This window comes from Oncorhynchus mykiss, chromosome 25, assembly GCF_013265735.2.
Source record: "Oncorhynchus mykiss isolate Arlee chromosome 25, USDA_OmykA_1.1, whole genome shotgun sequence".
Classification (NCBI taxonomy): Eukaryota; Metazoa; Chordata; class Actinopteri; order Salmoniformes; family Salmonidae; genus Oncorhynchus; species Oncorhynchus mykiss.
Genome location: NC_048589.1, coordinates 42,053,600 through 42,065,618, shown reverse-complemented (window position 1 = coordinate 42,065,618; position 12,019 = coordinate 42,053,600). Strand labels below are relative to the sequence as shown.

The 12,019-nt window shown below is 45.5% G+C and overlaps 2 protein-coding genes across 3 annotated transcripts; both read right to left on the bottom strand.

Moving 5' to 3' along the window:
* Positions 1–1,835: 1,835 nt before the first annotated feature.
* Positions 1,836–5,924, bottom strand: LOC110505969 (synaptojanin-2-binding protein). Of its 2 annotated transcripts, none has more exons than XM_036962570.1 (4): positions 5,799–5,924; positions 4,052–4,188; positions 3,533–3,628; positions 1,836–2,114 (listed from the first exon to the last, which is right to left on the bottom strand). In XM_036962570.1, the coding sequence occupies exons 1-4, from the start codon at positions 5,827–5,829 to the stop codon at positions 1,962–1,964; spliced, it is 417 nt and encodes a 138-aa protein (XP_036818465.1). In that variant the 5' UTR covers positions 5,830–5,924; the 3' UTR covers positions 1,836–1,961. The 2 variants fall into 2 exon arrangements, with proteins under 2 accessions (XP_036818465.1, XP_036818464.1); XM_036962569.1 differs by lacking the exon at positions 5,799–5,924 and adding an exon at positions 5,222–5,595 and having other exon boundaries at positions 1,841–2,114.
* Positions 5,925–6,260: 336 nt separating this feature from the next.
* Positions 6,261–11,501, bottom strand: LOC110505968 (lectin, galactoside binding soluble 3a). Its single transcript, XM_036962556.1, has 6 exons — positions 11,331–11,501; positions 10,968–10,982; positions 10,111–10,857; positions 9,510–9,598; positions 7,879–8,053; positions 6,261–7,430 (listed from the first exon to the last, which is right to left on the bottom strand). The coding sequence occupies exons 2-6, from the start codon at positions 10,977–10,979 to the stop codon at positions 7,275–7,277; spliced, it is 1,179 nt and encodes a 392-aa protein (XP_036818451.1). The 5' UTR covers positions 10,980–10,982; positions 11,331–11,501; the 3' UTR covers positions 6,261–7,274.
* Between the last annotated feature and the right edge of the window lie 518 nt (positions 11,502–12,019).

Genomic DNA, 12,019 nt, shown 5'->3' with positions numbered 1-12,019 from the left:
ATATGATTCTGGTACAATAATATAAGAATTATGAAATCAAAACACATAGCTAATTTGCATCTGTACAGACGGACAAATCAAAACACAGGGTACCAGTGAGTTCTCAGCCTACTGGCTCACCAAAAAAAAAACAGATCAGCCATTCAGTTACAAAGGCTACTCTGAGTGACTGAACACAACATGACCTTTCAGTTTCCAAAAAACACCCTGTAAGAACAGGAAACTGGTGAGCAGGCAGGCCCCTTGAGTGAGTCAGGCTCAACCTCTGCCTAGAAACTCTACAAATAAATCTCTATCCTGACAGAGAACGATAACTTTGGGATAAATAAGCTTTTTAGGTCAGCCAAGTCCTTCTGTCTGAGGAGCACAGCTCTGCCCAGCGGAGGGAATGCCACGAGCACATCTTTTTCATTTAATTGTACAATGACAAAGTTCTCATTATCTCGTCGGTGTTATACCTGTAGCAAGAAAGTCAAGTTTAGCATTTTGGTAATCACAAAAAAATATATGTATATACAGGACCAGTCAAAGGTTTGGACACACCTACTCATTCCAGGGTTTTTCTTTTTTGTGACTATTTTCTACATTGTAGAATAATAGTGAAGACATCAAAACTATGAAATAACACATATGGAATCATGTCGTTACCAAACATTTAAAAAAAAAATATATATATATATTTTTTTTAAATCAACATACATTTTATTTTTGAGATTCTTCAAAGTAGTCACCCTTTGCCTTGATGACAGCTTTGCACACTCTTGGCATTCTCTCAACCAGCTTCATGAGGAATGCTTTTCAATTAACAGGTGTGCCTTGTTAAAAGTTCCATTTGTGAAATTTCTTTCCTTCTTAATGCATTTGAGCAAAGCAGTTGTGTTGTGATATGGTGGCGGTGGTACACAGAAGATAGGGCTATTTGGTAAAAGACCAAGTCCATATTATGGCAAGAACAGCTCAAATAAGCAAAGAGAAACGACAGTCCATCATAACTTTAAGACATGAAAGTCAGTCAATCGGGAGAATGTTCAAGAACTTTGAAAGTTTCAAATGCAGTCGCAAAAACCATCGAGCGCTACGATGAAACTGGCTCTCATGAGGACCGCCACAGGAAAGGAAGACCCAGAGTTACCTCTGCTGTAGAGGATAAGTTCATTAGAGTTACCAGCCTCAGAAATTTCAACCCAAATAAATGATTCACAGAGTTCAAGTAACAGACATCTCAGCATCAACTGTTCAGAGGAGACTGTGTGAATCAGGCCTTCATGGTCGAATTGCTGCAAAGAAACCACTACTAAAGGACACCAATAAGAAGAAGAGACTTGCTTGGGCCAAGAAACACAAGCAATGGATATTAGACCAACCGCCGTGTCTTTGTGAGATGCAGAGTAGGTGAACGGATGATCTCCGTATGTGTGGTTCCCACCGTGAAGCATGGAGGTGGTGGTGTGATGGTGCTTTGCTGATGACACAAACATTTTTTGAATCCAAGGCACACTTAACCAGCATGGCTACCACAGCATTCTGCAGCGATACGCCATCCCATCTGGTTTGTGCTTAGTGGGACTATCATTTTCTTTTCATCAGGACAATGACCCAACACACCTCCAGGCTGCGTAAGGGCTTTTTGACCAAGAAGGAGAGTGATGGTGCGGCATCAGATGACCTGGTCTCCACAATCACCCGACCTCAACCCAATTGAGATGGTTTGGGATGTAAAGGAAAAGCAGCCTACAAGTGCTCAGCACTTGATTCCATATGTGTTATTTCATAGTTTTGATGTCTTCACTATTATTCTACAATGTAGAAAATAGTAAAAATAAATAAAAAACCCTTGAATGAGTAGATGAGTTCAAATTTTTCACTGGTACTGTATATTTTCTTTTTTTTGGGGGGGGGGGGCCTTCAACAAAGTGTTCTAGGTTTTGCTTTTAAAAATGCTTTGGAGGAGAAAGATAGGTTTAAAAATGCCTCCTCAGTTGTGGCTGAAAGCGCATGAAGAGGACAGTAACGGCTGCAGCAGCTCCCAGGACAGCCACAAGTATTCCCAAGGAGGAGACAGACGAGCCCCCGTCAGGTCTGGAACTGGGGGGACCATTCATGGCCATGGTGGGCTGTTGGGAAAGAGGGACTACTTCACTGGCAACAAAGTGACATGTTACAACACATCTGAGTGTGTTCAATAGGCACGAAAAGTGAAACGGGGAAGGTAGGTGCTATCTGCAAACGGGGAAGGTAGGAGCTATCTGCAAACGGGGAAGGTAGGTGCTATCTGCAAACGGGGAAGGTAGGTGCTATCTGCAAACGGGGAAGGTAGGAGCTATCTGCAAACGGGGAAGGTAGGTGCTATCTGCAAACGGGGAAGGTAGGTGCTATCTGCAAACGGGGAAGGTAGGTGCTATCTGCAAACGGGGAAGGTAGGTGCTATCTGCAAACGCTTTGCTACAATGTTCCCTAATGAATACGACCAAACCTGCCGAAGATGTTGGTTGATTTTTTTTATATATATTTTTTTTTTACCTTTATTTAACCAGGCAAGTCAGTTAAGAACAAATTCTTATTTTCAATGACGGCCTACCGGGGAACAGTGGGTTAAGAACGACAGATTTGTACCTTGTCAGCTCGTGGGTTTGAACGTGCAACCTTCCGGTTACTAGTCCAACGCTCTAACCACTAGGCTACCCTGCCGCCCCTCCACTCTAACCACTAGGCTACCCTGCCGCCCCTCCACTCTAACCACTAGGCTACCCTGCCGCCCCTCCACTCTAACCACTAGGCTACCCTGCCGCCCCTCCACTCTAACCACTAGGCTACCCTGCCACCCCTCCACTCTAACCACTAGGCTACCCTGCCACCCCTCCACTCTAACCACTAGGCTACCCTGCCGCCCCTCCACTCTAACCACTAGGCTACCCTGCCGCCCCTCCACTCTAACCACTAGGCTACCCTGCCACCCCTCCACTCTAACCACTAGGCTACCCTGCCGCCCCTCCACTCTAACCACTAGGCTACCCTGCCACCCCTCCACTCTAACCACTAGGCTACCCTGCCGCCCCTCCACACTAACCACTAGGCTACCCTGCCGCCCCTCCACTCTAACCACTAGACTACCCTGCCGCCCCTCCACTCTAACCACTAGGCTACCCTGCCGCCCCTCCACTCTTACCACTAGGCTACCCTGCCGCCCCTCCACTCTAACCACTAGGCTACCCTGCCGCCCCTCCACTCTAACCACTAGGCTACCCTGCCACCCCTCCACTCTAACCACTAGGCTACCCTGCCGCCCCTCCACTCTAACCACTAGGCTACCCTGCCGCCCCTCCACTCTAACCACTAGGCTACCCTGCCGCCCCTCCACTCTAACCACTAGGTTACCCTGCCGCCCCTCCACTCTAACCACTAGGCTACCCTGCCGCCCCTCCACTCTAACCACTAGGCTACCCTGCCGCCCCTCCACTCTAACCACTAGGTTACCCTGCCGCCCCAGGCGGATTGAGAAGGTCCAGACGAGTGAAAAAGAGCCCCCACTCACCCTCTGCTGTACGCGAAGCTGCACGTCCTCTCCTGCTGACCTGAAGAGCTCCACCGCAGCACTGTGCGACAGGTTCTCCAGCTTGTGGTCATTTATCTACATAAAGACAAAACAGAGGAAAAATAAAACCCACAGAGCTTAATACAGAGTAATGTGATCAAATACTAAACCTAAAGTAGACTGTACCACAATAAGTTAATTTAGGATCTCCCTTCCAGAGATAAGACGGATGGAGTCTTCTGCAGTAGATGGCTAAAACCTCAAGCATAATACACATTTTCCCCAGATACACTATTTTATTAATTTATTTATTGATTCAAACATCACATTCCTCCTCCTAACCCCTCTGCTCCCCAAGCTAGTCCACTAGTCGGCTCTCTAGCGGTTGAGCTAGTGGGGGAGAGGTTTTCTGCTCCCCAAGCTAGTCCACTAGTCGGCTCTCTAGCGGTTGAGCTAGTGGGGGGGGCGAGGTTTTCTGCTTCCCAAACTCAAACATTTTAAGTCCATCTTTATCTTTACCGCCAATATCTTGTCTCCCTCTTGTAATCTTCCATCCAGCGCTGCAGCTCCATTCTGTTTGATTTTGGCCACATATATCCCACTGTCATTCAGGACATACTGCTGGTCCAGACCTCCGACGATGTTAAACCCCAGACCTGGGGAGAGGGAGAGAGAGAGAGAGATAGAGAGAGAGGCACTCAGTCAGTCAGTCAGTGAGTGAGTGAGTGAGAGAGAGAGGCAGTGAGTGAGTGTGAGAGAGAGTGAGTGGCAGTGAGTGAGGCAGTGAGTGAGTGAGAGAGGGGTGGGAGTGAGTGAGAGGGGGGGAGAGTGAGTGAGGGGAAGAGAGTGAGTGAGGGAGAGGGGGGTACAGTAAGTGAAAGTGAAACAGCCTACTGATAACTGTCTGGATATTCAAAGAAGGAGAGGCTATAGAGAAATATAAAGCATTCTAATTCTATGGGGAAGGCAATGTAACTATGGTAATGCAGCCAGTAGTATATGTTGCAGACAGGTCCGGAGAGGTGTGGACTAGAGGTCGACCTCTAGAGTGGACTGAATGGGAAGTCTGCCGATTAGAATGTTGGCATCTATTTGGGACAAAGTACAATCATAACCACTCCAATAATAGCCTATAAAAATGCCCTTACATGCAGTCAGACTTCTTGTCATGTCGTAAAGTCATGTCATAAATAATGTCGTAAAGTCATGTCAGAAATAATGTCGTAAAATAATGTCATAAAACTTGTGAACAAATGGTTCTGAGACAAAGATTTGCCAAGTACACACATTTTTTTTTTCACGGCTAAAATCTGACTTAAAATATTGGTAGGAGAGGTAGCTAATACTACTGTACAGGGATCGGATTGTCACTTCTGATTAGCTGAGAAATGCTATTGCGACAACATTGAATGAGTAGAGGCTATCAGTTAACTAACTAGTTGCTAGCTCGATTTTCATTTGGCTCAGTAAACTACAGGTGGAAAACTCAATATCGGCGGCGTTCAAGTTGCAACCTATTTGCAATGACCAGATTAGATACCAAGTTGACAAAAGTTTAATTTTTTAAAAAGACAGCCAGCTGAGCTAGCTAGCAAGCAACAGCTTATGAGCTAGCTACCTAGTTAGCCAGGCCATCAGTTTGCAAGCTAGCTAGCTGTCAGGAGATGAGACTGAAAGCTATTTTCTTACCTTGCGGTCCTCTTTTCAACTGTATACCCAGCACTGTAGGCGAAGTATACTTTGCTGACCCGTTCATGATGTAAGGAAATCCCAAAGGACAAGCTAAATAGCTGTTTTTTTTGGGAGGGGGGGGTAGTTATAAATGTGAAGGTGAACTCATGCAGGAGTTGTGTGTGTATCTCTGCTGCCTGCCTCGTCCTCTTCCTGCAGTTTGCTGCCCTCTGATGGACTACAACAACTACACTTCCCAGACGGGTCATCAATCTACTGCTCTACTTATCATGACTTTTGATTGAACCAACCAGAAATGTTTCTATCGGTCAAGTGCAAACAGGAAACAGAGGTTTACAAAAGTGCAATGCGAGTGAAGCTTACAAGCAAGTGAGTTGTGTACTATAGCCACCTCGCCTAACACACACACACAGTGTATTTTTGGCACACCAGAATGACATACATTTTCCAATGACACGCTGCGTGGTGTGTACGTTGGACTTATTTAAGGTATGCGTCAAACTAATATGCGTAACGAAGGCTTTGACAGAAAGGGTAGCAGAAGGTGAATGTTGAACATGTGTTGCACACATACCCAGATGATGCTGCGAACTAATTTGGCGCATTGACCCTGTGTCCCGAAGCGTAAAGAAAATGAAAAACAGCTTCTGTCAACCAGTGGTTCTCAACCTGGGACGTATTCACTAGGAACCAAACAGAACCAAAAGGACAAAACGGTGCGGGACCTAACTGAATTTGTCCAATAGAAACTAGTTTTCATTTGCAAAACGTTTTCCATTTGGAGTGAAAGATTTCCATTGCAAAACGTTTAGGACTAATGATTACACCCCTGGCCTATCCACAGGGCGTATTCCTTATGAATGAATACTCGTTAGAATATATCACAAGGCATAACGATCAGCGCTCAGGTTTCCCCCCCGGTACAGATCTAGGATCAGCTTCTCCTCCCCCAATCCATTAATGAGTCAAATCCACAAACTGACCCAAGATCAGCGTCTAGGCAGTTGCTGAAAAATAAACCACTAGTCATAGAATGTATCAGCTCTCTTCATTCTTTATTGACAAAACTTCATTTTGAAAATAATACTTAAGTCTTTGGTAACATCTACAAAGTGATACATTGATTTACCTATGACAGTTTACATTTAATTTTAGCTGCAGATCTGACTACTTCATAACATTTAACGGACCGTAAAATCGGCGAGACCTAGAGGATTAATACTGTAAAATGTCTAAACGCATTTGTTATGATCTTAGCTAAATGAACCCTAGACCAGCTTACAGTACACAGAGGCTCTCTCTCTCTCTCTCTCTCTCTATCCTTCTAGTCCATGTCCATTCAGCCTTGCAGACAGCATTGCAATAGAATAAAGTGTATCAAAGCAAAAGCTACACGGATGTTCAGTCCATTGGTTACACACACGCACACACAACATGCATCATAACCCTGAAAGGCTCATTTGTAATTATAGACATACAAAAACAATATACAGTCTACTTCGCTGCCGTCATGACAACATTGTGAAATGCTAAAAGGACACGCCCCCCCCCCCTTTTGTCCTTGAGACATTTCATGCAGAATAAATATGGTTACGTTCCCTAGAACTGCCGTTAAAAAGCAGATATCTCCTTCTCCGATACCGTTACTTAGCCTAGTTCCTTGCCCTCGTTTGTATAGATTACTACCACGTTTTAAATGACACAGTCAAATAATTAGATCTCTTTTTTTACCTATAGCCTACAGGACATGCTGTGTAGGGCTTTTCACACCACGGAGCTAAACCGAGCCGGGCCTGATTACCCATCCGCCACAGTTGCTGGAACCATGCTAGCTAGCACAGTTTGGTTCAGCACGGTAGTGTGAAAAGAGGTATGTGAGCTGCACCCCCCCCCATCCAGATCATTGGCCACAGTGTCAGTCAGGTGAAGTGAACTGGACTTACATCCCAAATGGCACCCTATTCCCTATGTAGTGCACTACTTTTTTTTGACAAGAGCCTATCGGAATAGGGTGCCATTTGGGACTGGGCGGTAGTCTCGCTCTCGAGTGTTAGATCATGCTTGGGGCCACGCTGTAGAGAGTGACATCCCCCACCACACGCAGCAGGGTGACGTCCTCAAACCCTCCGGCTCGGTGCTCATACTCCAGACAATGGTTCCCATCCACGGCTACTTTAAACGAGTCCTCTTCCACTAGCACCTTCAGCTGCAGGGGGGGCGGGGGGGGGGGGGGGGGGGGCAGTCACAACAACAACAACTCAGCAATTAAATAACATTTGTGTTCAAATACGAATACAGAGCTTTAAAAAAAGTGCAAATCTTTAATAGTTACTGATCTTTGTCAGAAAAATGTATTAGATATTGTCATTAATTTAATTTACAGTACAGGTAAGTGATTATCTATAGTTGAGGTCACAGTACATCATCTATATAAGTAATGTCACTACTTTATTTTTAAATGGTTGACATTCTCTACCCACATAACAACACCAGGGGACCCCAACCCTACTGTACCTCACAACACCAGGGGACCCCCAACCCTACTGTACCTCAAAACACCAGGGGACCCCCAACCCTACTGTACCTCAAAACACCAGGGGACCCCCAACCCTACTGTACCTCACAACACCAGGGGACCCCCAACCCTACTGTACCTCAAAACGTTGTCCAGGAACGAAGGGGAAGCCTCCATCTCTCTCCTCTGGACCCCAACACCCATCCAGGTGGGAGTTACGGACAACCTGTTGTTCATAGAAACGAGGGTTGAGGTGGAACACAACCTCTTCATCGTCCTCCTCGTCCTCCTCTTTTAAAAAGTCAACATGGAACCTGTAATAAAAAAACAAAACTGTTTTCATTTATCATCACCAATATACATAAAGACCATGCATTTGACTATAGATAAGGAGTATGAATGGATATACAGGGCCTTAGGAAAGTATTCAGACCCCTTGACTTTTTCCACATTTTCATATACATTATAGCCTTATTCTAAAACTGATTAAATAGTTTTTGGCCCCCTCATCAATCTACACACAATACCCGATAATGATGAAGCAAAAACAGGTTTTTAGACATTTTAGCTAATTTATAAAATAAATTAAACTGAAATATTACATTTACATAAGTATTCAGACCCTTTACTCAGTACTTTGTTGAAACACCTTTGGCAGCGATTACAGCCTCGAGTCTTCTTGGGTATGACGCTACAAGCTTGGCACACCTGTATTTGGGGAGTTTCTCCCATTCTCACTCTGCAGATCCTCTCAAGCTCTGTCAGGTTGAATGGGGAGCGCTGCTGGACAGCTATTTTAGGTCTCTCCAGAGATGTTTGATCAGGTTCAAGTCCGGACCCTGGCTGGGCCACTCAAAGACATTCAGAGACTTGTCCCGAAGCCACTCCTGCGTTGTCTTGCCAGTGTGCTTAGGATCATTGTCCTGTTGGAAGGTGAACCTTCGCCCCAGTCTAAGGTCCTGAGTGCTCTGGAGCAGGTTTTCATCAAGGATCTCTCTGCACTTTGCTCTGTTCCTCTTTGCCTTGATCCTGACTAGTCTCCCAGTCCCTGCCGCTGAAAAACATCCCCACAGCATGATGCTGCCACCACCATGCTTCACCGTGGGTATGGTGCCAGGTTTCCTCAAGACGTGACGCTTGGCATTGAGGCCAAAGAGTTCAATCTTGGTTTAATCAGACCAGAGAATCTTGTTTCTCATGGTCTGAAAGTCTTTAGGTGCCTTTTGGCAAACTTCGAGTCTCATAGCAAAGGGTCCGAATACTTATGTAAATAAGGTATTTCTGTTTTTTTATTTTTAATACATTTGCAAACATTTCTAAAAACCTGTTTTCACTTTGTCATTATGGGGTATTGTGATGTCATTATGGGGTATTGTGATGTCATTATGGGGTATTGTGATGTCATTATGGGGTATTGTGATGTCATTATGGGGTATTGTGATGTCATTATGGGGTATTGTGATGTCATTATGGAATATTATTATGGGATATTATTATGGGATATTATTATGGGATTGTGTGAAGATTGATGAGGATATTTTTTTATTGAATCCATTTTAGAATAAGGCTGTAACATAACAAAACATGGAAAAAGTCAAGAGGTCTGAATACTTGCTGAAGGCTCTGTACATAAAGACCATGCTTTTGATAAGATAAGGTGTATGAATGAATGTGCAAATGAATGAATGAATGGATAAATGCACAAACGAATGAACAGATAAATGAATGGATTAATTAATTAATGGTATGTGTGTGTGTGTGAGTACCTACCTTTCTCCTCCAACAATGGGTTCCCCTACAATGGTGATCAACAGCCTGGACATGATGCCAGCATGGAGAGGCAGTTCATACGGCACCGGCTGAAACAGACGTTATATTTACATGACATGTCGTCGTCATCAGATGCACTACCGGAAGTGTCTCATGAATAATACAATAACAGGGGTAAACTGTCTTATCAACATATCTAATGTAAAAGTGCACATTTTAAAAGATACCACAGTACTTCACCCCAATTACTGCACTGGAAAAGCACCATATAAATCCAATCAATTGTTATTATTAGTTACCACGTCCAGAGTGGTCAGTAGTGACACTAAAACGTAGCCCTCAGACCAATATAATGCTATTGCAGTATCTAGAATATCAACAGCATTTTTTTCCCCCAGCCCTGCAGCAAATCCCTAGCCTGATCCACCATCCTGACCATTGCACTCAGTGTAAGCTGGTGAGATCGGGATGGTCACACAAGGCTAGAAACCCCTCCAAAGAGCCACACTGTGTGTACAGAGATGCTGCAGGGAAGCCGAGGATAGAAATGCACCAGGAAACAAGCAAATGTGTAGCGTTTTAAAATCATGTATTTACTCACCAACATGCCTCCTGGAGCTGCCGATCCCCCATATGGTCCCATGGGACCTGGACCGAAAGAGCCAGGGTGACCGGGCTGGGGAGGGAAAACTCCACCGCCCCCAGGACTCCATGATCCAGGGGGGATTGGAGGGAAGGCCCCCCCAGGGAACCCAGGGAAGGTGCCTCCTCCAGGGGGGAAGGCAGCTCCTGGACCTCCAGGCCCATACATGCCCCCACCAGGCTGGGCTCCTGGGTAAGGCACGTTGGGGTAGGGTCCTGGGGGTGCTCCAGGGCTAGTCTGGAAGGGTTCAGATGGGTACTGCATTGGGCCTCCAGGGAAATGACCGGGGGTCCCACCAGGGGGGAACTGTCCAGGGAACTGTCCCGGTGCTCCGGGCCCGGCTGGGTACTGTCCAGGCGCTCCGGGCCCGGCTGGGTACTGTCCCGGCGCTCCGGGCCCGGCTGGGTACTGTCCCGGTACCCCTGGTCCGGGTGGGAACCCACCGGGGGCAGAGGGAGCTCCAGGATACTGCCCTGGGGCTCCGGGACCAGAAGAGAAGGGTCCTTGGCTTCCAGGGAACTGCCCTGGGGCCCCTGGACCAGACTGTGGCCCCCCAGGGAATCCCCCAGGAGCAGAGGGCTGTGTTGGGGCTCCAGGAGCTGCACCAGGCCATCCTGGGTTAGTGGGAGGAGGAGGGGCGGTTGGGTTGGGGTTACTCGCTTTCTCAGCTTGGCCCGGGACATCGTCCGCTATGGCATCTGCCAGCTGCATACCAGAAAGGAACTTTCATTGGTACCATGATCGTCACCAACACATTTACCAGCTTAAATAAAGGTATACATTGATGATAAACTTGATTGATAAAAATAACTCACCGAGAAATCCATGTCCTGAAAGGTAATGGGGGTAATATAAAGCTGTTAGGTCTGAAGCTAACCATAGACCATCACTTGACATATAACAGGCTGAAGTAGCTAGTTAGCTGGCTAGCTATCACAAGCTACCTAGCTATAAGCTTTTTATTCAACTGGATGGATTACAGGCTGGTTAGTGTTGCACACATGCAGAAAGCTAGAAGCTAGCGGCGTGGCTAGTGGCTCGATGTACACTTACGTAGTTAACTAGCTAGCAAACACTAGCTAGCTGGCTAGCTGATTAGACATATTTATAATGTTCAACGATCAAAGTACAATCAAGACATGTTTTAAAAGTACGGTAGCTAGATTATTCAACGTTACCTCGACAAAAGAGGGACGTCTTTCAACAAATCCTAAAGTTAGATACAAAAAGAATGTACCAGGGTTGAGATTAAAAATACTGTACAAAACTCCTGAAAGGAAGTGCACAGTCTGCACACGCCTCGAATATGACGTCAACGGGTGGAACCAAATGGGTGCGTTCCAGAGTCACATGCATTTTCTTGAATTGAAGCCAGTCAGCAATTGAAGATTACCGCAGAGTAACATGTTTAAAAAAAAAATATATAATAAAATAAGTAAATCTACCTTTCTACCTCCCTCAACTTTATATGAGTAAAACTCAATTAGTACAGTATGAAATGATGCGAAAAAATGTCAATTGAAAGACTGCCTATTTGCGTGGTGCGGTATACTGTTTTGTTCGCTGGAGATCATGTGTTTCAGTAAACTTGGCTTCATAGTCATGGTCATCAACTGTACCGCAGAAATGGAACCTAAATCACAGAATATAGATGTTGTGGTGGCAGCTGCAGAGATGTACGAGATTTTACTGCAGATGAGTTAACAAGGTGTGTTGAATGATAGTGTTCCGTAGTGATGTGCGGATTCACTCATAACTCGCCGATTACGAGGGGCGGGCGGTTTAAGGGCCATTCAATATTGTGTGGATGACATGGCGGGTTGAATAAAGAGAAAACTATACCTTAAAAAATCCATCAATTAATAAT

Bases quoted from the DNA above. Each gene is read 5' to 3' on its own strand.
- LOC110505969 (XM_036962569.1), bottom strand. From the start codon at position 5,288: ATGAACGGGTCAGCAAAGTATACTTCGCCTACAGTGCTGGGTATACAG. The intron at 4,189-5,221 runs GTAAGAAAATAG...CCCTCTCCCCAG, and splicing joins GTTGAAAAGAGGACCGCAAG to GTCTGGGGTTTAACATCGTC. The intron at 3,629-4,051 runs GTAAAGATAAAG...GTCTTTATGTAG, and splicing joins AGGGAGACAAGATATTGGCG to ATAAATGACCACAAGCTGGA.
- LOC110505968 (XM_036962556.1), bottom strand. The intron at 9,599-10,110 runs GTGAGTAAATAC...CGTCTGTTTCAG, and splicing joins CAGCTCCAGGAGGCATGTTG to CCGGTGCCGTATGAACTGCC. The intron at 7,431-7,878 runs GTACAGTAGGGT...CCCCCCCTGCAG, and splicing joins TTCCTGGACAACGTTTTGAG to CTGAAGGTGCTAGTGGAAGA.